This window comes from Epinephelus fuscoguttatus, linkage group LG16 (genome assembly GCF_011397635.1).
Source record: "Epinephelus fuscoguttatus linkage group LG16, E.fuscoguttatus.final_Chr_v1".
Taxonomy (NCBI): Eukaryota; Metazoa; Chordata; class Actinopteri; order Perciformes; family Serranidae; genus Epinephelus; species Epinephelus fuscoguttatus.
This window is the reverse complement of record NC_064767.1, coordinates 24,604,627-24,631,412: the sequence shown is the minus strand read 5'-3', so window position 1 is coordinate 24,631,412 and position 26,786 is coordinate 24,604,627. Positions and strand designations below refer to the sequence as shown.

The following is a 26,786-nucleotide window of genomic DNA, read 5'->3' as shown; positions in this document are numbered from 1 at the left end:
GTAAGTGCGCACCATGTACTAGTGACACTGATTAGGTTTCTAAAAAGTAACATGTTAGGTAACCTCTGCTAAAAAACTGAGGTCCTTAACAACCTCTGCTTAACTCATCTCCTTAGTCTTTCCTCTATGTGTTAGCAACATGTAGGAACGGAGAGGATGAATCGTGATCTGAAACCAAAGGTCTGCTTCTGGAATAACTGCTGTAATGCACTCCTTAGTCAATCGTTACACAGTGACGAGAGTAGAAAAGCAGTACAACTTGACCACCATAATGACTACTGGTAAATATTTAAATAAACTTTGTACTTACGACACCAGTCAGTGATATGAATATCTTGTGAAACAGCAGAGTGTGTTAGGGACAGATTAAAAGTTGTATGTTCATGATTGTCCCCAGAGCTCAGAACATGTAGAGTTAAGGAAAGGCTAACTAAATCTATGTAGATAACAGGTCTGAAGTAGCCAGATACTTTTTTTTAAAAAAGATGTATTCTGAAAGGATGCCAAGTTCACATGAGGTGCTTAGCCCACAGGTGTCACTGACCCCTTAATTACCCTGATATGAAATGAGAAATCTATGAATGACTATACAGTAACCTTAACAACACTGTGACAAATTTTTACTCTGACAAAAACTAACACTGACAAAATTCAACTCTGTGGCAAAATTTTGACTTACAGGTTGTCACAGGCCTGCCAGACCCTTTTTAAGCAGAGATTTTGTGTTTGGTTACCTGTGTTTGTTTTATGTCCCTCCTCTCTTTACGGAGAAGTCCACACAAAGTGTTGCTAACCATGAGGACCACCCTAAAGGTGGAAGAAAAGCAGAAAGGATCTATGTCACAAGGTGGAAGAGATCCAAATGGGGGAAAATGAGGAAAAAGACAGTACAAAAGGTGATCGTGTTCGGAGTAATGTCCTCATGCAGCCGTGTTCCTCCTGTCCTTGTTACAGGCCAAGGTCCTTAGGAATGACAAAGTGAGAGCATTAACTGAGCATTAAGGGCTCAGCTGATTCCGACACAGCCAAGTATCCTCATCTTTCACCCACTAATCAGAGTGCTTGACTATAGCCTTTATGGAGGACAGAAACAAACGTCACAGAGGACATCAGGAGCTACTTCTCTGCAAGCCTCTGACAAGAGTAGTAATCACTGGGAGAGACACCTGTAATTTTTGTCTTCACAGATGAAAACATGAAACTGGACAGCGTCAAGCAGCTTGTGTTCAATTTGCTTTGGAAAATTTAGAACAGCATGAGACAAAATAATATCATGCCTCAAATAAGACTGCAGCTAAAGATTATACTGACAACTCAAAATTAAACTACATGTCTTTGAAAGTGATGTCATACTGAAATTAAATGGTATATTCATGAAGGAAGAACACAAACACATTTCATTTAAAAAAAACAAAACGATTGGTTTATTAATATTGTTTGTACATAGCAAACACTGTAAGAGCAGCAGAGGACCAGAAGTTGTGGTGTGTGTGTGTCAGTGTCTGTGTTTGGTTGTGTGGATGTTTTGTGTTCAGCAGCAGGGAGGGAGAGCAGGCCCCGTTTCTCCTCTTCAGTTGGCTACGCTCCAGTCACATGAACAGCTCTTCGCCAGCGACCAGTACACTTGAACATTGCTCCAACTTGACATTTACTCCTCAGCAAAGGCAAAGAAAAATACATTAAAAAAAATCCTTCTAGTGCCCACTCTTGCCAAATGACAAGTGATAAATTAATCTGAATATCTGGATGTTGCTCATTTCATAAAGGTAAACCAGCGTGTCCTTCCATCCAGTGAGGTTTACCACACCATTTTTCAGCCTTAAAGGGCGACTGAAATAAGATTCTTCCCTCCTCTACTCGACTGCCCCTTGGGTGAACAGTTTAAAAGTGCCATAGATTTGTCCCCCCACCCATCCCTCCCATTTGTTTAAAAAAAAAAAAAAGTATTCCTCAATGCCTTTTGAGAGGTCTCTTCACCAGTGAGTACAACAAATGTGGCAATAGTTACTTTAACTTTACAATATTGTTTATACAAGAATTAAAGCCAATCCTATTCTTACAGTATGTACAGTCCCACCCCTGCCCCTCCTCCCCCCAGTTCATGGGTACATAAAGACACAACAACCCTAAACTCCTTAGGTCCAGTTGTCCTCTGAAATGATATTGTATTAGTTCCTCAGTTTAACTCCATGTGCCTTCAGCCGTAAATTCCTCTTCTCCGCGTCCACAGTTCTTTTTTTTTTTGCCAACAGCATGTACAGTAGTGCTTTAATTTGTAAACGTAAAAGCCACAGAGGAGGGTCCGTTCACTCTTCATCCGTACAAACCTGAAACAGACAACAGATAGAAGCTGTAGTGGGAGAGAGATATTTTCGTAAACTGGACTGACTTTGATTTTACGCCATAGCAACGTCTCACCTTGACAAACGGGTGGTCCAGCAGCATGCTAGCTGTCCAGCGGCGTTTGGGTTCGCTCTCCAGACAGTGACCAAGGAAGTCTTTCCCCTCTGTGCTCAGCTTCTCCGGGATGGGAGGTTTATGGCCCATGCCCACTTTGTACATGATCTGGAAGTTGTGCTCATACTCGTGCCAGGGCCTCTGCAGGTTGAGATAAAGGTAGAAAACACAACATCATTTCCTTGTGGGTTTTTTTTAACTTCTGTTTTTGGTGAAGTAAATTTCCTCAAGTGGTAAGAAAGGAAGTTGTTAATTTAAGATCTTACAAATGTGACAGGCTTAACTAGCAGGAGGCTCTAAAGCTTTCAAACAGCTATTTCAAATAACCCAACCACTATCATTTCACTCCTGTGGAAGTGGCAGTTTTGCTACCAAGATCATAGATTTTGTTTGAAACCAAAGTTGCCAAAGCGTAACAGCATCTCACAGGCAAATCATTCTGTTTTAAATCTGCTACAAAGAATGTTCAAATGGAAACTCTACTTTATATAAATGTACATTCAATTTCATGTAACTGGACTGAATCAGAACCTCTGCATGTGGAAGCCACTGCTAATCCACAATGCATCTCTCTTTGGCAATAAAAATGAAGCTTTGCGAAAGTTAAATAAGGAAGACTCTTAACGCTCTCATTTCATTCACAATTCTCTCCGCCCTCCTCCGGCTTCTACTCTATCAGCTGACTATGGGCGTCACTTCAAGTTTATCCACCCAGATTTCGCAACAATCTCTTTTAGTAAATCATATTGCTGTTGTCAACTTTTTGAACTGTCCTCCTCCCTGCTGCTGTCAGTAGTCTTTGTAGGACGAACAGATGTGACCCTTCTTCATCCCATTCACATTCAGTACTCAGCTCATCCACTGCCCAGTCCCGCTCCTCATCCCATCATCCTCCTCCTTTAGCCATCCCTCTCTTCACCTCCACCGCCATCGTCTAGACTTCATCGGAGGGAATATCCCTAAACTAATCGTGGCATCTCTATCACCTAAATATACATGTCATGATGGGGTCTTATCGAGAAGAACTCTTCGCCCTTCATCATATTGTGCATTTTGTAATAAATCATGGTTCACTCTAAAATAAGTCTATCCTGATTGAAAGAACTTTAACAGTGCAGCAGTAACCTAAAACAATTATACAAGTCAAATTTATTCATGTAGCACGTCATACGAGAGGCGTAAACTCAATGTGCTTTAAATAAAACACAAAAACAAAAGATAAGGACAGAACAGAAACATATAAGATAAGAACATGTAAGATAAGAAGGTAAGTACAATGGAACATAAATTAGATAAGGTATTATTACAAAGGGAATAATAACATAAATGACTAAAAATAAAATGCATTGCCGATTAACCACACAATTTAAACCTCACTAAAGGCTTACGAAAGAAGATATGTATTTAGTCTGCTTTTAAAAAAAAGACAGCATTGTAACAGACCACAGATCTTGTGGTAGAGAATTCCAGAGAAGGACCATAATGACTGAGAGCATCATAAACTGATTTAGTATTTCAGCCCAGCTTATTTACAGCATAGAATAACTGCAGCATAGAAAAGTCCTTGAGTAAGATATAAGCTGGTGAGGTTTTTAAGGATCTATGACTAAGGCAAAACGCATCATGCACTGTTCCATCACTCCTTACCTTTCCAGTCACCATCTCAATGAGAACGCAGCCCAAACTCCAGATGTCCGCTGCTCGTCCATGACCTTCACCCTTTGCTCTGGTGATGACTTCAGGTGCCATGTATGCTGATTTTGACAGAGCAGAACAAAGTTATTAAACACTAGAATTTATTATCAGTGAAACAACAGCAGATTTGAAAAATACATCTGTGTATAATTCCATGTATCCAATGGAAAATATGTTTTAGGTGACGACACATAAAAAACAAATAAAAATGAAGATTGTTGTATCCACACAAGACACAGAAAGGGTTACCATGACTACTTGAAAACACATTTTTATAATAAATCAGCATGTTGGTGAACAGTCATTGGTGAAAAGGAAATAAATCTCAAACCACAGTGACCCCTGGTGGTGGCATTCAAACCAGACACATGATATCATTTCTAACCTGCTGTTCCCAGGGTGCTGTTCACCTCCCCTGGCATGGTGTGAGTGTTGTTCCTCAACTTGACTGAACAGCCAAAGTCACCCAGCTTAATCAGGCCCGATGACGTCAAAAAGATGTTGGCTCCTGATATTAAAATAAAAAATGGATGCTGAGTTCATTCAGAATTTCCTGCACTTCCAGTAAGAAAAAGAAAATATGAGAAAGACTAAGTGACACTGACCCTTAATATCACGGTGGACTATTCCGTGCTCATGGAGGACATTGATGGCCGTAGTGATCTGTTTACTGTAAAGCCTGATGACGTGTTCCTGCAGCCCCAGTCTGGACACCTCCTCCAGGGTGCCCTCGTCACAGTACTCCATGAAGATGTACATCTCCTCCTGACAGGTGAGGAGATAACAATTTAGATCAAACCAGCTTCAGTTTGCACCATGCGATGTTTGGACCGACATAAACGTGTGCGTCTTACCCGATGCAGCTCAACTCCAAAGTATCGCACCAGGTTCGGGTGTTTAATGCCTTCAAATATTTTCAGCTCATCTGCAGTCTCTTTGATCGTTTTGTGATCGTTCGGCTGGAATCGGATCTGGTAGGGAGAAAAAAAAGTGTTAACCACAACCTGCAGATCTTATGAGTATTTTGAACTTGACGTTGCTGGAGTACATACCTCCTTCATGGCCATTAGTTCACCAGTGTCAACATTGATGCAGGTGTACACCTTCCCATACTGGCCCTCACCTGTTACACACAAACATTACATCACTGCCTGCATGTGCATTACATAACACACCTCATGACAAAAGCAGTCAGGGTGTAGCCGTACCTATCTTGTTGCCTCTCTGCCACTTAAAGGTCACCTTCCTGAGCCCAACGTGCATGACGTTGTCATAGGACTTGGGTGTGTGACACACTTGGCCAATGATGTTACGCTGCTTCATCACAGCATAGCGTTTGTCCTCAAACTTGCGGATGGAGCGACGGACGGCCTCCATGGGGCTTTGCCGTGCTGCAGTGTCTGAGATGGGAGACAGGAAATTATTACTTTCACGCTGGAAAGCATTCACTAATGTAGGTTTTAGTCAATCCAACAACAACAATCCCACCCTTGGACTGGCTGATAAAGGTGCGGAGCTCCCAGCTTCGCCGTGCAGCGCTGTTAGGGTCTCCCTTAGGATAGGAGGGTTCTGGAGAGAGAAATCCCAAGAGGAAAGTCAGCCAAACAGAAATGTTAATATGCACAATGTGGATCAAACCACGCGTAGCAGTGAATGCACCCACCTTCTCTGTCCTCTGTAGGGCTGGAGTGGCGGCTTAGAGATTTGAAATGCAACTCTGCTGCAACCGACGACAGACGGTCATTCTCGTGGAAACTGGATCCCCTGAAAGAACATGAAAGAAACTGATGCAACACCGTGGTTCAATCAAAACCCACTGAGTCAGACAGCATGTTTCGGTCTGGGGGTTTCTGTTTATGGCCACGTGTAGGGTCAACAAAGTGCAGTCTCTTCTGCCAAGACTGCACTTTGTTTTTATGCTCTCAAAATGTCTGAGTATGCTCTTGATGAAATTTCATGCACTAAGTCAGTCCTTTACGTTTAATTAATTGTGGAAAATTAAAAAGCACAGGGCACTGCTTCCTAAAAGCATCTTAATGATATGAGATGACTTGCAAAGAGAGAGACAGAGGTCATCTTCAACTTGAGATGCTTTTGTGGAAAATGTGCCCAGACTTAAAATGAAAATCGCATAAAAACTATAAATAATCAAACCAATTAAAAACACGATTCTACACAGGCCAGACAGTATAGAGGTTCAAGATAATATTAAAAAAAATGATTAAACCATCTGACTTTTGAAGGGGAAAAAAAAGGATTCAGCCTTTGGAAACCCATTAACAGTTCAGCATGCATCAGAGTCATTACCCAGCTCAATCACACTCAAAGGTTAGATCTCTAGAGTGCATGTACTGATTTCTAAAGCGCACACAAATAAGCCAAAAATCTAATGGCGGTGAATCACCAGCATCAAAGCAAGACTGATGTTAATAGCACTAAAAGCATAATATCATAGCTCACTCTTTCATTGAGGTAGTGTCTGTTTTTTTTCCATTTTCACACCATGCACAACAATCACAGTCTCTTCCTTTGACCAGTAACAAGACACATGTGAGGCCACATTTGGTGACATTTAGCAGGGCTTGGAAAGGCTACATTAGCACTTCTAAGCCTCGGGACACTGTTTATTAGGTCCATTCTGAGGTTTCGCTTCAGTAAGATTATCTTTTGTAGCTTACATCAATGCCATGCATATTATTCAGATGCATCTTCCAGCACCTCATCGAAGCTACAGCAAGTCTATAGTGATTAAAGTAGTCATATCTTTACAGCCATGCTGTAAACGCAGCATCAATGCATTAAAAATCCAATTCTTCAAGTATAATTACACTTCAGGCTGAATGTGAAGGGAAATGCCTCATTGTTTAATTTAATAAAATGGTTGCTGTTGTCCGAGGATCCAAACTATACGTAAAAATATTAACTAAAATTACTAAGGATTGATGCTAAATGCAAAAAGCCTGGACAAAGAACAGGAGGCTGACTTTGTGGATACAGTAGTAATCCAATATCTGTCTAAATATCCAAATTTATAGAGTTTGTTTAGATGCAATCAGAGGGCTAAAAGCAGGAAATCATTAAACTTCCAATAAAACATATAATTCAAAGCTACAAACCCAATAATAGGACATTAACTAGTATAATAAAAAAAATACATCCTTCTGTAAGCGTTTTAGTATAAGCAGTGTTTCATTTTTTCCATCTCTTGAATTTCACTATTTAATGTTCTGCAATTAACATATTTCAAAACTTAACAGGAAGCATTTCCTCCGTCCATTTCCATGAGCCTAATAAAAATTCAGCGCTTGCTTTTGTTTTTGTATCTGAGGCTTTGTTTTGACAGCAGGTTTCTACCAGATGACTTGGGGACAAGGCTACCTGACGTCATTGGGACTGCTGCTGGGTGCTTTCGTGTGGCTGTGTTCCCCCGGGCCCTGAGGGACGGGGCGAGGGCCGTTGGGGAACAGCTGGTTCCGGAGGTCGCAGGGGAGACTCCGAGAGCTGTGTGGTGAAAAAACAAACTGAGGAGCGCTGCCTTGGGAGGTAAGGTGACTTGAGTGGGATGTGTGTACATATTTGTGTGTGTGAGACTGGGATGCTGGTTGAGGGACAGACAGTCGCACACACATTCACTCAGACACTATACAAAAAACTGACACACTCAGAGCATACACACACAACAACACACACACAAGCTCAACAACTACAGAAACACATCAAGCAAACACATCAGTAGGCAACAAAGCAGAGATGATGAGGCACGATGAGCCATGCAGGAAAGAGTATTAAACACGGTAAGCACACAGATTACTTTGAAAACTCAAATAACTGTAACCACCTACCTGAAACCTTCAGCATTAGGGATAAATAGATTGGGATTTGGTGGGTCACTATGGCAGCGAGGCACCTTTACAGGACGAGGACTATTCCTGGGAGCTGAGAAGAAACACACCCAATGCTCAATTTAGTCACCACATCCCCAAAAGAAAACCCTGTTTGTAGTTTGGGAGAAATCTAGAATGAACTACAGATGACAGAAATATCATTATTCTGCAATTGGAGGGCAAATTGTTCATATTTTTATAACCACATACATCCACTGGTCAGGCGGTTATGTCACCACATGAAAGCCTCTGTACTGTGTTGCTTTACTCGATCAATGTCAAATCAACCTTTTCAGTCAAAAAACTAAAGACTCTTTTGCGATGGGATCACTCCAGCCACAATACAGCAAACCGCAACCTAAAATGAATGTGGGCCATGGGTGTAAAGTGGGGGGGGGGCAATGGCTGCTTCCCTTCTGGCCCTCTTGCTTGGACCACACCCATTTTCTGACCGAACCTTCATTTGGATTTCAACCATACGCCTGTAAAGTTTGATCTTGCACGTTTGGCACGTTCATGGTGACAAAATCTGTCCACAGACACCTGAGAAAGTACTCAAAAGCACTTCCTGTGGTAGTTCCCGCTATAATTGGTGCCACCTGAACCACATTTTGCCGTGATGACACAAACACAGACTCACACGGCCAAAACAATTCCTGCCATTGCGACACTGTCACTGCTGGTAATTATATTAGGCAAAATTTGGTGGGAGGATTTTGTAGCATTATTTTTCTATGAACAAGGCTGTGACATTCTGCAGTTGGCCTGGTTGTAATAATTTGCCTTTTGTATTATTTAATGGAAATGTTTGCTGAGAGTGACACCATACTTAATAGTTATAATAGTGCATTTTCACACATGCCCAGGGCAACCACAGTTTTCTGCTGAGTCATTATGCAGCAGGATGCAGTGGCTTAAAGAAGTCTGAGTAATCAGTGAGGTTTCTGACTAACATTCAAAATTGATTTTATGATCCTTCTTGTAAACAAAGTCCTAAATGGGTCGGGACAAAGATACATTGCCAAGTCCCTTGTTAACCATTTGCCTTCAAGAACACTGTCATCATCTGCTGCTGGTTTACTGAACGTTCCCAGCAACGGCTGAAAGAACCTCAGGGATGCAACCTTTGGCAATTGTGCCCCAAAACTATGGATGATAATACTTATACCAGGGAGGCCAGCTAAAAACTTTGACTAGCTATAACTTTTCCTGATACATGCACTTTTCTTTTAAAATGTGATGTTTTACCAAATTTTATGGTTTTGCTGATATTGAGCTATGATGCATTCAATGTTTCTTACTATTTTTTATCATTCTGAAGGGATGTCTGTGTTGTGTGCCACAAATTGGTGTTAGCTTGGGGTTGCGGCCGACACAGATAAAGCCCGCAATGAGGTTAAACCCACGGGAAGACGCTCTACAGTGAGAGCTGAAAAGGGCTTACTTCAGTTAATCAAGACTGGTGGTGAATCTGTGTTCATCAGGAAGTGGGAAGCTCTGTTATGCTTATGGATTCAGAAGCCAAGCACTTCACTTCTGTGTTTTTACTCATATTTAAATGTCCTTTCATGTTAAATTCACTTGTTATCTGTTTTATGTTCATTCTATGTGCATTTTAATGTGAGGTTCTCAGGGTGTGTAATTTCCTTATTGGAAAGCACTTGTGCTACGTTCTTTGCATGTACAAATAAAGTGTATTATTAACAACCTTCAGGTTACACACTTACTTCTTTGCTTCTCGGAACTGAGTAATTATTTCATTACCGTTGTGCCTGCTTTGTGTAACACCCCAGTCCTGATGACACCAAGGTTATAAACTCCCGACACAATGTAAACACTGAAATAAATCCTGAACTCTGGATATGGAAGTCACAAGCAGAGAGTCTTACCGATGTACAGGCCGGTGACTGGGCTGTGAGGTTTGCCAATCACGTGTCCGATACATTCATTCATCAAAGCTTGTAAATTCTGCAGAGAGACATGTCAATTCAGTAGTTAAGAAACACAGCGTATTCAAAGCAAGCTTGTTGTGCAGTTTGTAGAAAGAAAACAGGAGATTTTACCAGGAAGTCGTCCTCTGGCAACGCTGATATGAAGGCAGGTTCAATAGCCTGAAGAAAGTCAAAACCCTGAGTCGCCCACCTGCAGGTGAAACATGACAGTTGATCAGTATGACCCTTCTTCTGCTCATTTAATTCTCTCCCCCTATACAATTTCTGTTTTAACCGAATATAACGTGTAGGTTTATTAAGAAGTAAAAGAATGCTATCTGACATTTGAGGTTTAAAAACACCTCCAGGTGGATCAGCACAAGTTTTCAACAACATTCAGGTATCAAACTTTGAAGTGGATACAAATATGAGATGATTAAAAGCTGGATTTGCTGTTCATTTATGTTTCTCTGGGAAGTACACTAGTGGGTCGTGCTGTACTGAGCACACGTCTGGCAGTTGTGATTAATTATGGAAACGATTTCAGCTTCTTCATCTTAAAGGATTTGTTCTAAGTAGCTCCTTGTGCTCTCCTCTGTACGAACAGTAGGTACTATAGTGGAGCACTTTTAAATAATACAAATTTCACGACAACTGACTGATGCTCATGGTTAAGTGTGCTCATTTTTGTTTCATGTCTCCATAACATCATGCTACCGCTGCAGTTGTACTCCGTGAAATAACCTAAAGGCTTCAGTCTATTATCAGAGTACAACGTTGCCATGGCAGCTTGTTATGACTCCAAGCAAAAGCTCTTGGGCTGAAAAAAATGTCAAGACCTGACTCTTACACAGAAGATAAATATATCTAGTTTTAGATTTAACAGTTCTAAAAATACAGCAGGGCAGATGAGGATTTATCACTCAAACAAACCCACTCAACTACTATGAACTAAAAAAGACTTAAGTCTGCAGCTTGTTAAGGATGGAGAATGTTAGCTTCTTTAACCAAGATTAATTGCACTAGTAGGATGGTTTATTGATTAGTTGATTAGTGAGGTTGATGCCTGACCAGAGTGCTCGGCTTTAACCCTCTTTGCAGCACCCTGAGCAGCATACTCAAACCCTTAAATGCTGCCTCGGGAACTAGGGATGCACCGAATATTCGGTAACCGAATATATTCGGCCAAATATTGCAAAAAAACACACATTCGGTATTCGGTGGAATAAGTTAAAAGCAAGGGCGAATAATAGCGGTGTGTTTTGATAAAGCAATCAAACGGCGTGCCGTGACGCGTGGAGTAAAATGTCGGCAGTGCGGCGATCCGCGCCATCACAGCACTCACATTTGTGACTAAAAATAGTTTTGAGCGAGCAAAATAGGCTTAAATCATTCAGCACGCCATGCGAGCAGCCTACAGATTTCAACCAGCAGCAGAAACGAAAGGCGAATCCAACTGGTTGTGGGTTGAACAGGGGTCACAGACACAGACAGTAATGTATCGCTGTCAAAAACGGCGGCCATCGGCTTACCGGCGACGGAGAAGTTGGCTCCAATAATATCCTCTTCTTGGCGTCATGACTGCCCAGAAGTAGGCCTACCTGAACAGATGAGCCGTGGCGGCACACAGGTATGTGACGTGTCAGAGGAGAAATGGGCCATCACATTACTCTTCGTGGCAGTAACGGTCCACAAACCTGACCGCACTTTAGGGACTGTTCTTTACTTATGAAGGGACTGTTCTTTACTTGTCAGGGGAGGAGGGTGGCTGGTTGATTCTTATTTTATTTATTTATTTATTTATTTTGATCCCCCCTATGTTAATCACTTATTGATGCTGTTTTTGAAGTATGAATAAGTCAATAAGTAATTTATTCCATTGAAATATCATTGATGTATTATAGAAAAGTGATTTATCTTTTTATAAATGACAAAAGGCATCTGCCTCATTTTTGCCGGGGTATCGTGATACTACTCAGAACCATGATATTTTCATTGGTATTGCACAGTGGGTCCCAATTTTGGTACCGTGACAACACTAATCCGGAGGGGGTTCATCTGCAAAAACTAATGAAAAACTAAACAACGATGTTCGGTATTCAGTACTCTGTATTCGGCCAAGCATTTAATATTATTCAGCTTCGGCTACAAATTTTCATTTCGGTGCATCCCTATCGGGAACACTATCTGGCAGACCCTGAACACAACCAGAGGACAAACAGGAGACAGAAGTAAACTACTTAAATGGGATTCCCTCACCATCCAAAATCAAGGGCTTTCCAAGGATTTTGCAAGCCCTATGCCCTTAAATTTAAGGACCCAGCATGGCATAGTTTGAGACACAAAACCAGCTTAATTTACTGTGATAACACTGAGAATTTTAATAATGAGAAGTGGAAGACTTAACAGAAGATCACAAGAAACAATTATAAACTAAATTAAAAACAAGCGACAAGCTGGAATGTGTGAACACTCCTCATCGTGGTGTGTGAAGGCTCATTCATGCTCAATGTTAGATATGTATACATACACAGATGGAGCCTTCTGTCTCTACATCACGTTCATGTTGCCCTTATTTGTGCATGTTTTTTAAAGGCCTATGGATGCAGACAAAATGGAGCGGTGCCAGAAATCATGGGGGCAGTGTAGCATAGGGAGATACTTCCATAAGACAGATGAAGACGTTTAAAAAAACAAAACAAAAACATGACAGAACGGAACAAATCTGTGACATAGTAAAAAGAATTCTCCATCCACGTAATGATGTATTTAATGGCCTCACAGACCATCGCTGTTTACCACACTGCCTTTGTTAAAAGGCACAGCATTACAACCGATTTCACCATCGCCATATTTGTTGTTTTCAGAAACCTTTGACTCTGTTTTCAGCACCATTTATTGAATGTATCTATGCTTACACAAAAAAATGCATGGAAATATGTGGACAGTGGTGGTTAACGTCTGAATTACACTTGTACCAAAGTACAAGTATAAACCAGCCTGTACAGTGACAGCAGACATTATCAAAAGAAATTCAGTTTCTATTATTGCACAAAATACTTTTATAGATTTCAAGGACTCATGGGAACCCTTCCTAAAATGTATTTGATGTTCAACAACTGGAAGGTAAGGCCATACCTGGGCTTGGTGCCTCTGCCGCTCTCACATTTGGTCAGGACATAGGTCATCCATTTTCGGGCAAACGTTATGTAGCGTTCCCCGATCCTCTGCCTGTACTCCCCTGACATCAGACGCACCACCTCCTTGTGGTACTGTAATGATTTCACAATGAAGTCAATTCTTTCAGCTTTATTGTGCCTTTGCAAAATATAACTACCAACACCTTTAGCCTTGTTTGGAAGAAGGGACAGATTATATGTGTAGCATCTAAAACATGTGCTTCTTTGAAAATATGCACTGTGTCACAGTTACCTCAAAAGCAAAATTGTAGCCCTGTATCATCGCCTCCCTGTAATACTGATGCAGAGTGGCTGACTCGGATTCCTCCACCTCTGCCTCAAACTCCGTGGTGAACATGTACTCCACTCGGTCGATGGCGGTGCTGATCTTAATGCATAGCTGTAGTGCCTCATCCTGTGGTAGGAGAGAGAAAGATGGGGGTAGCAGAAGAGTTTTATTATTACTTTGTAGTAAAAAGGTTACGTGGAAAATATAAACCTCAAAGCCACCAGTGAAAGCATACAAAATGGAAAACTAAAAAATGACATGCGGTATTGTGGCTCGGAATTTAACCGATAGGAACATTTAGTGACTTCCTTTTTGAGACTTACTTCTAGTATCTGGCCTGATAGTGGCCTGATGTCTTTTTTCAGGTAGTGTTACTAGAGCAGACATTCAGAGTAGCTGATAACAGATGCAGTGGAAAGTAGGACACTGACATGCACCTGTCTTTCCAACAACACAGAATAAATGAGTGTTTCAGCAGGTCAGAAATCAGAGCGGGTGGTTATGTAAGTACCTTGAGCTCCTCCAGAGCACTCGCGATGAGAGGCTGACTGGATGTTTGCTCCCGGCTCAGAGTGAGCACATCCTCCATGGATTGCTGAAAGGCCTTCCGTTGGGCCACCAGATGAGCCGACTGCATCACTATCAAGAGCATGTCCTCCACCTAAAAAAGCACATTGGACCAGTGGGAAGGTGGTTAACACCGGACACACATGTACACACAGATTAAATTTATAAAAATGTCATGTACCTTCATGGCACTTAAAGTGTCAACAGTTTCCATCTGGGGGACCAGTTTGAGCAGCTCTCCATCCCACTGTGCCCAGTCAGAATCAGTAGCAGAGTCCCCAGCTCCGTGTTTACTCATAAGTAGATAGGCCTCATCTTCTCCAATTTCATCTGTCTCTTTGGAACAGTCTTTGCCAGCAGCAGCATTCAGAAGCTGCAGGATGAGAGCCCGCTGATCCATCAAGCCACAGGGGACAAAGACCTGCAGCTCCTCTAAGCCTGGGATCTGAACCTGGATACAGAAGAAGGAGAATAAACGGATACATAAACGACCTGAGGACACAAAAGAAAGATGAGAAATGTGTAAAAATTACCAGAGAAGCAAACGCACCTTGACATAGTTTCCCTTCTTCAGTGCCTCCAGGAGACAAGTCACCCCGTTAGTGATACTGAAAACTGCAGCAATTTCCAAGTCCTGCTCAGAGGGAATCAAACAAAAGGCTGTGTCAGAACACACAGTCCCAGTTCTCCACAGAACAGAAAACAGGGTCACAGATAAACTGCAAGCTCAGTACTGTTGTGGCTTTCTATTTCAAGGGTGTAAAAAATTCTTCACTGCTGTCTCTCACCTTGCGAAGCATTTTGGCAAAGCCCAGAGCTTTGGACGCTCGTTCCCTGGCCTCGTGGAACAGCTCTTTAAGAGACCGACTCGTCTCGATAACTGACCGCCTTGAGGAATCAAAAGGGTTTAAGTTCATTGCACTTCTAATGGGACAGAAATATATGAACACTGAAACAGATCATTTAACCATGTTATCCCCCTGACCTGATCTCATCCGAGGCGGTGCTGTCATCTGCACATTCCCAGAATTCATTGCCACTTTTTTGCAGGCCGGCATCGAGGAACTCTCCGGTGGATTTAAGCAGCATCCCAGCAATGTCACTGCAAAGAGCAGAGTATTCCTCAGTCTCACAAACATCATCAGTAACACTCTTAAAGGAGGGAGTTACATGTCTTAAAAATCATAGTCAAGTGCTCATGTGACCATTGAAACAGTTTTTTCTTGCTGTAGTAATTATCTCCTTATCGTAAAAAAGCCAAAGCAAACCTATTCTTTGAACTCTGTACATGAAATGGTCTGCCAGTGCCTACATTGAAATTTTTGCTTATTGTGATGTGTTATTTCTTAGAGCAGGGGTTCCCAACTGGTGGGTCGTGGTCCAAAAGTGGGTCCTGGGTTGATTCTGAATGGACCACAAGTGACTCGCAAACGTGTCGAGTTTGTAAAAAACACACTTTATTTTGAAGTACAGTAAACTTCAGGCAAAGAACTTTTATTTTGGAGTGCAGTTTCCTGCTGTACGGTGAGTGACTAATAGACAGCTACTTGACGGAGACAGCGAACTAGCTGGATGACATGGCCAAACGTATGTATGACACTGAATGTATGAAACTAATGATCTTGAACTAATGACTGAGGAGAAATCTGGACCCCCTGGCTGGACCAGTTGGGAACCACTGTCTTAGAGTATATTCAAATGCTTCATATCCCTAAAACCTGTACAACCTAAGCTAAAAGGTGAAAGTTTATGTAAGTCAATAAACCATAATGATTAATAAGTATCTGTGTCATAAATTGGAAAAAAATTCAAAAATGTGACACTTTATCATCAAATTTCACAAAATGAACACATAAAATGTATTAAACCAAAATAATTCTAAATGTAGAAACATAAACAAAACATATCTTAACACTCTAAAATTGATTTGAACTATGTTCATTATTTAGTTTTTGAGATATGTTCATTTTTTTGTGCAGAACGCAAAAGTATTTTGACAGTTTCAGCATTCATTCCTCTGGTGTAACTCAGCATTTTCGCATTTTTCCACTGCATGTTATGTAACACTGACACCTTCACAAGGGTACGACATGATGACACACAAGACATTGTGAAGAAAACCTGAGCTTTCCACTGCAAAAAGAATGAATGTTGTAGTTATTATGGGTTTTATTTTAGATCGACATAAATGGGATTGTGCAAACAACAATCTCCTGCGGCTATTACAGGGAAATATCAGTGCCAGTGCGCATTGTCACCACGTTTGTCCCACACATGAGGTAAGGTGAGGTGAGGTGAGGTGAGGACAGGACAGGTGAGGTAAGGTAAAAGTATGCTTTAACATAATGACACATTGACGTGAAAGCCAGAGGCATTTCTGCTGCAGAGACAACGAATGCTTTCACTATTATGGTTTTTGTTTTATGTCTGTTTAAACAGTATCATGCAAAAAACTTTCTCCCGCAGCTGATCATGGAACGTCCATTTTTAAAGGGTTAACTTAAATGAATAAAAAACAGTATCTATTTCAGTTTGGTTTGCAGGTAAGAGACTGACCAGAAAAGCTTCCCTGACTGGGCCTCCCCTCCACGGATATAAGGAGTGATGACCTTGGTGAAGTGCCACTCCTCCTCCAACAGGTTCTTTAAACTGTGAGAAGCCTGAGGCAGCTGCTGCAACATCTGGATCCAGCTGTGCATGTAGTCAAAGTAAACCTAGAAAAACAGCACCGAAAATAATACAAATTTCAAAATTGATCTTATACATTTTAACTCTGTAACTTGAAGTAGAGGAAGGAAAAAGGGTAAGCGGTCTTACCACCAGCATCTTGTGAAGATCCTCTTCAAACTCATCAATATTGGCATTTGTCTGCAAGCCCTGAGCATCAGTGACCACGCCACGCAGCATGAACTGATAATACTGCTTCATCAGAAGACCTCCTTTGAGAACCTCCTTACACTCACGCACCAACTGCAGAGTGCAAACAACACATGTAAAAACACAGATTAGCACTTATATATGAATGTCTTCGAGGATAGTGGTGGCCAGTCAAATGCTGACAATAGTTATCTCAATATTTTTTTCTTTAAGGACAAAATTCACTAAGCTTAATCATTTATAATTTATACCGTTCAGCCGTTTTTAAGTGACTCAAAAACTCTAAATTCTAACACTAAAGTGATTGTGTTTCAGCAGCTGCTTGCCTGTTTGATACTGAGCAGTGAAGGCTCTCCAGCAGGCCTCTGTTCAAGTCGCAGTTTAAGGCATTCGTGAATGACGTTAAGGAGGACTCTGCACAGCACAAGGAACGCTGGCCGGAAGGACGGGAGGTCCATGTCCAGCAAGTCCTCCCAGGACACCTGGTCTGCTCCGAGCTCTGGATTCAGAGCACGTCCACTGCAGGACACATGGCGCGACAGCTCTGGCAGGTAATCACTGTACAGCATGGGGTCTGGGAAGTCTGCAAACTGAGGGTGGAAGATCAGGTGGAGTTAATTCAGCGAGTCTTTCATTTAGCTATATTAATAAATGGTACTGAAACTGTGTTTTCAATGCTTCATCTATCATGGCTGCCAAATCTCAGACAGGCATCTGTAAAGATTCTGTAAATATGCCTCCCTTTGGATTGCACAGCACAGTGTACATCACCAAAAATCGTCCACTAGCTTTCTAGATTTCTGCAAAGAAACACAATCCCATTCAACAAATCAGCAACCCAAGATGGTCACATACCTCACTGTAAATTTGCAGGTGGAGGTAAATGTCTGAACCTCTCTAAAATGCTCTATAAAATGGCCAGAGATCACACTTTCCAACACCCAGATGAGCGGATTAGTCATCGCAATAACCTCAGTAACAGTCCTCTGGTCTTTACTGCTCCTACTGCCTTGTGTTTACACATCCTCTGTTGTTTATAGCCTGGGCTTCTTGTAAGCTCCAAATGCTGTTTCCTCAAGTGCCTGATTAAATTACAAACATTTGCACTGCAAACAGGACAATTAGCTGTTTGACTGCTTTTGCTCTCCAGTTGACAGCAGACATGACTTCTTTAAAACAATACTTTAATGTAATTTTTGATTTTTAATGAAGTGGAGTCAGCTTGCCAAAAAGGAAGTCGATGATCTTTTATCTTGATTAATTGTCTTCAAGGAATGGGCAAACAGAAGTAAGTTTTTTTTTTTTTTTTCAAAACCCAGGCTATGTAAAACACAGCTTTAATTTGGGTCTTACACCTAATATTTCCATTCTTGATTGATCTGTTGAATATTTCATTTATATCTTAAGTCAATAAAATACTAAATGAAATGGCCATCACAGAGAGACACAGTGTCCCAGAGCCCAAGATGACATCTTAAAATTGCTTTGCAGAATCCAAAGGTTAGCAGCTTACCAAAATAACTGTCACTTGCTTTTCTGCAAACAACTAGGCTGCATTTAAATGTGTATTTGATACTTTCATTGCTTGATTTTTTGCTATATTATATTATTGTTACTTTCATTAAGTTAATTGTTGATCTGTAAATGATCTTCTGTTGCACAGAAACACTGACAAAATTTAGAGGGATGAAAAATGTGACAATCTTGAAGACTGGCTGTAATATTACCAATGTTCGGTTTAGGCCTGTTTATTGCAAGACTTGGATAAATTATGGCATTCATTAAGTGTGCTGTTTAAAAAAAAAAAAAAAAAAGCCTCACCTCCAGTGCAGGAGTGTGGCGAAGCAGCGCTGCTCTGGACCTCTGCAGAGAGCGGTCCATCAGTTTGTGCAGTCTGAGGATCAGTTTACGCAGTCCCATCTGTTTCAGAGCTTTATCCACAAACGGTCTGTAGATGGATGTGGGGCAGAATACCCCCCCTCCTGCAATCGCTTCTACACTCCCTGCAGTAGCAGTTGGTAGAAACTCCTCTTCTGACAATAATCGGGCAAATTTAGGAGTCAGGGAGGGAGACAACTCTCCCTCTGCTACACGTCCCAATACACCCTCCTCCTCCTCGTCCTCAGCATCCCTGTCCTCTCCATCGCTCTCAGCTGTAAAAGTGGCTGTTGAGTCATTCTCATCTTCCTCATTCTCCTCTTCTTCATTGCCACGGGAGCAGCGAGGTGAAGGGATCTCAAAGACAGGCCACCCGATACGGGATAGATCATGGATGCCCAGAACGGTGGCCATAACGCGCAGCTTCTGGTTGAGGTCCTGGGTGATATTGAGCCACAGACAGAGCGCCTGCACCCTGCCCTGGAAGTCTCGTGCTGCGTACTTTTCATAGTCCTTCTGCAGGGCCTGCAAAGAGGGGTAGAGAGCTTCCACAGACTCCAGCAACTCTATAACGCGCTTAACCTGCTCAAATGCCAGCCGCTGGCGCTGAAGGTGCTCCCTGCAATCAGCGCCAGAGCCCAGAGGCTCTGCTGCATTCATCGCTGTTGAGGGGAAGGCGCTAAAGCCCCAGGGATCTACTCCACAGTGGTTGGTCTCTGCTACAGCAGGCTCCCTCTCCTTTCCACAGACCAGATCTGGGACACTCTGATAGTCCTCCTGGATTGCTTGAGGCCCTAAACACTGGGCCCCTCTCAGGCTGGCATAGTTGACCTTAAAGTGCAGCACCTCATTTATGATGTCAGGGATGGCCTGGCGGGCTGTGAAAAGAAAAAGGTCTTGGTCGCTGGTGGAGCGTCGTGCATGCCACGCCTGCAGCTCCAACCAAATGACCTCGTTGTTGTGACCCATGAAGGCCATGTTCTCCAGGCCTCTCTGCTCCTTCTCCTTCCTCTTGGAGGACATAGACGTGAGCTTGAGCAGCAGCCGCAGAGTTTCAAAAAACTTGAGGCGGTCGGCGGGACAGTCTGTCCTGGAGGTCTGGCGGTGGGTCCGAATATGGGGCATAGACACAGGGAGTTTGCAACTGCTGCAGCCCAAGCTCAAGTAATGTTTCCTGGGATCCATGTTGAGGGCACCAAAGGGACCTGACTTAGAGAGTGGATCCAGCATGAAGGAGCCTTCAAATGTCTTCTTGTGGTCTCTCTCCGTGGAGCGCAGTGTGGCCCTCTGCTTCTTGCCCTGCTTGTAACTGTGCTCCTCAGGGGCCTCCACTGGCCTGGGACTCTCTCTCAGGGGAGTTGGAGAAAGTTCAACTGAAATAAACACAGAAAATACACACTCGGTACACTGCATGTAAAACTGCGTGCGAAAGGAGTAATACATAAGTCGAATAGAAGTATTAACTTACCCTTGTTGGGAGATCGACCAACACTCCTCGCCTGGCTGTTTCTAAGATGTTTGCCAGACATGCGTTTCATCTGGCGGGAGGTATAAGGAGGTGATGTGCCATACAGAGCTTCTTCTTCCTCACTGGGAGAGTCCCAGGATTCATCCACCTCAGAGTTCTGTTGGGATGCATCTTCCACTGGCTTGGCCTGCCTGTCAACATTTAATGACATTGTGGCAAAAACAGACAGAACAAACTATCAAGCTCTGCATCTTTACAATAAGCACAGTAACCTAGAAGTGCTGTTCACAGCTAGCCAATGCTTTTGTATAATGAAACTATTCCAGTCATATGATAATGAAACCAAAGAAATGTGTGCGCAAGGTCAAACAGTGCTGGGCTGTTTGTACCCATAACAGAGCGTGCAGCAAATCTCCTCTAATGCCACGGCAAACAGGTTGCTAAACTGCAACTAGACTGAATGTCTGCTGTTACCTACAGCAGACTGACGAGTTGTCTGTCCTTTGGAGCCTGGCTGGCTGCCTCCCAAATGCACAGCAGCAATGCTCTGTGCACGACCACAGCTGTCCAGACGCAGGATAATAAGCTGTGGGTTCCCTACTGGCACCCTCTCTTGGTCTAGGTAAACATAATGGCTTAACCGGAGAGGGAGAAATAGTAACCCTCATTAACTCTTTCTGCTAAGTCATCAACCATACTGCGGCACAAGTCAAGAATTCATGGAGCACCGACACTCAGTGTGTAGAAGTTGTCAGAGCAAATGCAAACACAGTGCTTATGCACAACAGAATGTCACTTTCATGTGTTTACAATAAATCTAGAGCAATAACAAAGATATGAAAATTATGGCTACTTAACAACATTCTGATTGCAAATTTCAGATAATGAAAGCCTACGGCAGAATATGCTGCATCAAGTTCTGCAGAAAGGAAACACTGTAATCACTTGAAACACTTCCTTCTGGGAAAGAGGAAAAGAAAAAAGAAGAGAAAAGGGAGAGTGCAGGCAGCACGCCTTTCCAGATTACAATGTCAGAGCTTTGTTCCCTAATGCCTTTCTGAGGGTTTTTTAACAGGATTAGAGAGAAGGGTTGGAAGGTCTGACCCCGCCAGCAAAAACAAAAAGAGAAAGCAGAGGAGGGGCATGAAAACGGGCGTTCTATATGCTGGTCGCCATGTGTCTCTCCATCGATCATCTGACTGAAAGGCATTCCCCAACACGCGCCTGTTTGCGTATGTGTGGACAGAACTGAAAGGGCCACACACTCGCTGGGGAAGTGTGTGTGAGTGTTAAGGGAGGGGGGTTAATCTGGAAATCACTTGCTTAAGCTTTTCAAGGACCCACATAGAGAAAGAGTCCTGACTTCTATTGCCCATCTGCCCCACTGCAGAATCTGTCTCTGTGCACACACACACAGGGTCCCCTGGGAGAAGCTGTGGAACAGTGTGCGACGCTAAGAGACACCTGCTGCAAAAATCCTGCAACTTTAAAAAGCAATGGGACTCAATGCAATTTGCAATTGAGACTTCATGAACGAAACATACCGCAAAAATCACCTCAATAGCACAACCATCTTAACCACAACAGTCTTGAAATTACAGAAAAACTCTCGCACGAAAGAACACTGGTGCCTTTATGAGTGTATTGTACGGGAAACTGTGGAGGGGCTTGTTCTGCAGGAGCAGGACACGACAGTGATCTTTTCAGTATGCAGGCACAAGAAGGCACAGTGAGAAATCTTGTGTGTTGCAATAAGAGATTTAGCACAACAACAACAGACAAACTGTTGTGCTTTTGCAGTGCAAAAATTAAAGCAGGTATCTGGAAACTGCATAGAGAGAGCACACAGAGTGAATGCCATCAACCTCCTCCTGCGTCAATCAGTAGCATTAATCAAAGTATGATCAGACAGTGTGCTGATTTGAAAACATCTCAAAGCGTGCATGGGTATGTGTGTCTCAGGACAAAAATAGCACATGCATGTGAGAGGGAATGAGACCAAGCTTTAAAAAGACACTTCTCTACGCAGAAGAGCATGACTAAATCATTCAGGAATGACAGCGGAACCAATGACGCCATCACTGCCGGTTGTTTGTTTGGTTGCCATGAGACACGTCAAGCACAGATTGTGCTCCTGCAGTAAAGGCTGCGCAAATTCCTCTTCTGAATTCTTCGCTTTTTCCCTAAAAACCTACTCGCAGGCTGCACAGAGTGAGTTACAGGCCTGCGTGCCCTGCAGTTAACCATAGCAGCACTATGGTCTTCAAGCTGTCCCTGCCTGGCTGCCACTAGTGAATTATCACTGCAGATGGTGTCTGGCTGGTCTCAATGGCTCATCTGATGGCTCATTGGGGCACCAATAAAGGCCAGTGGAATGCTCGAGCCCCTAGGCAGAAACACTGAGTGCATAATAAACAGCACAAAATCGAGAGTCTTTTCTATATAGCGACTGAAGCAGTGATACCAAGGGCTGCCAGAGTCAGGGGGGCCTGACCTTTGACACCGACCATCCACTCCATTGTACCAGGAAGGGGCGCTCTATTGTATAGTTGTGACACGTGGCCCGTGAGGCCCACAGCTGAATAGCACACAGCTGGTTAGTGAGCACACTTGCTCACAATGACCAAACTAAAGAGGATTTTTTTTTTCAGAGAGAGGAAAAGGAGGAGAAGGAGGCCGGGGGGTTGTAAGAGCACACTCTCCACCAATTAGGTCATGCTGGCATGACTGATGCTCGGTAGGCTAAATCCAAATTTTGATTACCCCCCACTGTAAAAAGGATGTGTCTGATGGCTACTAATTTCAGCCCACAGTTAAATGCTGAGGCAATAAGAATATAAAACCTATTTGTGCACATGAACCCAAACCTCAGTGGAAGTGCGGCTCATACTTACAACAGAACGCATCTCTGAACTGCAGTCTATCCCTGATTAACAGACAGAGCCATCAGAATTTGCGCCATAGGCTGAAATAACCCAGAAACAATGAACACGACGTACTTGACCCCACCCTTCTCTGGAACAGTGTGACACTGCCAGGAGTGGACCTCCCAACTTCTCTGTAACTGTGCAAAGCATTCTGGTCATGCACCACAGACGAGTTTACTTCTGCAAGACATGACACCACATGCAGGCAGCCACTTAAATTCGTAAGAATCAGAACTCAGTGCTTTTTTTTTTTCTTTTTTTTTTTTAAACACTGCCGCACTCACTATCTAACCTTATAAATCACTTGACAGCAGGGAATATCCTAAACCGAAGGGAAGACACAGACCTTACTGTACCACTGGAAGCTCATGCCATTAACCACAACAAGTCGCATGCTGTAAATGTATCTAAATGTAGACACTGATTGCAGACTGTGGGTGGCAGCGTGAGGTAAATGGTGTAATGACATGTTTTTCACCTTATCTCACTTGCATCATAAATGCAGTGCAAGCAGCTCCACCTATGAAATTTAATCTGTAACTGTAGACAGTCATAAGCAACAACTTCAGTCTCAACTTGCATTCCAATGTCCTGCAGCTGTGCACGTCATAAATGTCAAATTAAATGGATAAACACGATGTTATTCTGCAGAACTCTACCATCTTTCCTTTCCTCCTCCATCACAATGATGTTACTTCTGCAGCGTTTAAGTAACATCGATTGCATAGTTTTAGTAGTTACAAAGATACTTTTGTTTAAAAGGAAATGACAGATGAGAGTGACAGAATGTGAGAGCAGCACTAATTTCTCCAAAGCAGGTGTGGGCAGAAACAGGATGCAGATAGGAAACGCTCAAGGATGGTCCATCTGTATTGCACAGCCTGTGCTCCTGGCAAAAGCAGGCATTAATGAGTGCTACCCGTGATGAGCGTCTCCAGGGCTGCAGGCAGCCATCCACTGCGCACTGTACACCACATCCTGAAATCTCTGGAATGCATGTGAGCCACAATGTCTTCAGACTGACTTTGAGAACAAGACATTAGTGACACGGGATCGCTGTACTCGCTAGTAATAGCCCTCTATTGCCAAGCAGGCACATAACTCATCTTTGTCCGAGTAGTTGTCAGTTTAAACCAACCTCACATTCGATGTTACACACTCATCGAGGTGGATAGAAGGATCTAAGACAACTTATTTTTGCATATTGTGTGGCCCATGTTTCCATGTGAAGGTTGAATTTAATTACAGAGCTATGCAGTCTGAACACAACGCAGGTTTGCTCCTGCAAACTATGCAGCGTCTGCCATGTAACATGTAACTGCCATATGCATTTCTAATGCCATTACTGCAGAAATGGTAACTCCAACAACTTCTTAGGCAGATCCAAATTTGGGCTCCCCGACAGTATATGCTAACAAGTAAAACACCATAGCTCTCCAGAGCATGCTTTGCCTTTCAACCCCCAAAATATGTGCACGAACTGAACATGGGTATGAAACTGGAAAAACACGAGGATGAATTTCTTGTAATCATATCAACTTGTGACAAATATTTCCAGCAATAGCATGACTCAGTATTTTCTTTTTGTGCAACAATGTCAGACAGCAATTACTTTAACAGGACCAGTATTGCACAATCATGCAAGCTGTTTGTGTGTCCACTTTGGACTGGGTGGCCACAGGGGAATAACAACTGGCCTGCACTCAATCATTACTGAAATAGTCCACACACAAAAAAACAAGCTGTTTGCTGAAAACCGGGATTATGGCAGATGACAGAGCTGATCCGAGGTGATAAATGCTCTCAAGAGTCACTGGCTCTGCAGACATGCAGAGGAGAAGGGAGGAGAGGGGGAAGACATAACAGCAAGATTCCTGAGGGTCTGTCGCCGGCGGTCAGGGGCAAACACTGCGGCATTTCGATTAGGAGATGCGCACATATCACAAAAACATTTTACGACTGCCTGTGTGTGTGCATTCCCCTGCGAGATTGCAGAAATGTATTGTTCAGTAACCTTGTAATGTGAAGAACACAAACAGCATGATGAAACACTGGCTGCTGCACATACATTTGCAACAAATTGGTAAAGTTATTGACCTCTACAAGGAAAGCTAATGAACCAATTCAGAAAATGCATTTTAAATATGCTGTATAAATCAAAAGAGCTCATATCATGATTCAGCAGTGCGGTGCGAGACAACAACACGAGCGCCAAGTCTAGCTAGATGATTAACAATAACAGTGGAGCAACATGCTAGCTAAAGCCAGCGAAGTTTCTGCTTCGGTGTTAAAATGAAATGCATGGTCCGGCAACCTCTATTAATAGACAACACACTTTCAAGTCCACCTTAAGAGCCCACATTGCAAAACGTATCTAGCCTCAGCTCGGTTAGTTTCTGTTGGCGAACTTGCGGCTGAACAATAAAGTGACAAGCGACAGCTAACAGTAGATGTTAGCTAGCTTGTTCCCTGACATGTTGCACTGCTACAGCGGCGGATAACTGTCCGTAATGTTACCTTAGCATTTGGCGAGCATTCTGCCTTTCTCTCTAGCAACCGGGAATCAGACGAGGAGATAATATCCGCAGCAAACTACGCCTGAAAATGTTGCTCCAAAAAGTTTGCAACTCCAGTGTTGCAAATGCAGTAACTGCACGCGTACCACTATTTGACAGGAAGTCGATTTGTCAGAGATGCAAGCGCTTCCATAGAACCGACTGCGGTGTCACGTTCAGCTCCCTATTTGGCAAGTGCGAGGTCCTGATGGTGTAGTGTCTGTTCAACAAATTTCGCATACCTGCTGGGCTTGTTGCGATCCGGAGGCTCCATGGCACAGCAGTGGCTTCTTGTTCCTAGCCGTGCATAGGCTAAACCATGTCTAAACGATACCAGACACACTTTGCACCGTTAAATCTTTGCAAGAGAGGCGGATTAGTGTCTCTTTGGAGCACTTTCTATCCGCCGGCACAGTTGACTCTCGCTAGTGCGTATGCCGTCGCCATCTTTCCAACGTTCATTGAGGAGGAGTGCCACACTCTTGCATTACTACGGCAACCCGGATGGGTCATCATCGGTCATAACTGTGCAGGGGCCCAGTGCCTGTTTTTAAACCTCAGCGTACAGTCACAGTGAATCAGTTATCATATGATCACCTCTTGACTGATATGATGAATTATCATACTTTAAATCACTTGTTATAGTGTGCAGTGGAAAATCTAATATGCTACAAATGACTGCTGGGGATAATTTGAGTTAATTATTTATGACAACCTAGTTTGTAGTTGTCAGTGAGAATATAGGGGGACTTATTTCAGATGGCCCTTCACCATCAGAGTACTACTGCAGAGCTTTAAATAGAAGCCTACTACTGGAGGCCTAATACGACATAACGTCAGGGTCCCATTGTTATCTCCAGCAGCACTCTTTCTATAATATGATGAATGAGGATTTTCACAACACTGAATGCAACCAGCCATTACCAGATTTACCTGCTGCTGGGCCTGAATGAATCCCCCTGTTTGTAACCTTCTGTGACTAGTATGCAGTGTTTCGATGCTGTAACATCACAACAGCCCATGCATTATGGGGGTTCTGGGGGCCCCTGGTGGTCTTGGGCAGTGGTGGACAGTACAGC

At 42.9% G+C, this 26,786-nt stretch overlaps 1 protein-coding gene across 3 annotated transcripts; it reads right to left on the bottom strand.

Annotated features, from left to right (window-relative positions):
* Positions 1-1,403: 1,403 nt before the first annotated feature.
* Positions 1,404-26,193, bottom strand: map3k4 (mitogen-activated protein kinase kinase kinase 4). Of its 3 annotated transcripts, none has more exons than XM_049600606.1 (27): positions 25,950-26,193; positions 20,226-20,416; positions 18,701-20,130; positions 17,206-17,469; positions 16,820-16,972; positions 16,559-16,716; positions 14,988-15,104; positions 14,791-14,890; positions 14,553-14,636; positions 14,184-14,453; positions 13,947-14,096; positions 13,400-13,561; positions 13,106-13,239; positions 10,100-10,178; positions 9,926-10,004; positions 7,995-8,088; positions 7,531-7,653; positions 5,816-5,916; positions 5,641-5,721; positions 5,361-5,552; positions 5,205-5,275; positions 5,007-5,123; positions 4,758-4,917; positions 4,538-4,660; positions 4,105-4,211; positions 2,419-2,598; positions 1,404-2,327 (listed from the first exon to the last, which is right to left on the bottom strand). In XM_049600606.1, the coding sequence occupies exons 1-27, from the start codon at positions 25,979-25,981 to the stop codon at positions 2,307-2,309; spliced, it is 4,773 nt and encodes a 1,590-aa protein (XP_049456563.1). In that variant the 5' UTR covers positions 25,982-26,193; the 3' UTR covers positions 1,404-2,306. The 3 variants fall into 3 exon arrangements, with proteins under 3 accessions (XP_049456563.1, XP_049456564.1, XP_049456565.1); XM_049600607.1 differs by lacking the exon at positions 25,950-26,193 and adding an exon at positions 25,670-25,819; XM_049600608.1 differs by lacking the exon at positions 7,531-7,653 and having other exon boundaries at positions 25,950-26,192.
* Between the last annotated feature and the right edge of the window lie 593 nt (positions 26,194-26,786).

Bases quoted from the DNA above. Each gene is read 5' to 3' on its own strand.
- map3k4 (XM_049600606.1), bottom strand. From the start codon at position 25,981: ATGGAGCCTCCGGATCGCAACAAGCCCAGCAG. The intron at 14,097-14,183 runs GTACATGACATT...GTGCTTTTTTAG, and splicing joins ACACTTTAAGTGCCATGAAG to GTGGAGGACATGCTCTTGAT. The intron at 13,240-13,399 runs GTAACTGTGACA...AAATCATTACAG, and splicing joins GCTACAATTTTGCTTTTGAG to TACCACAAGGAGGTGGTGCG.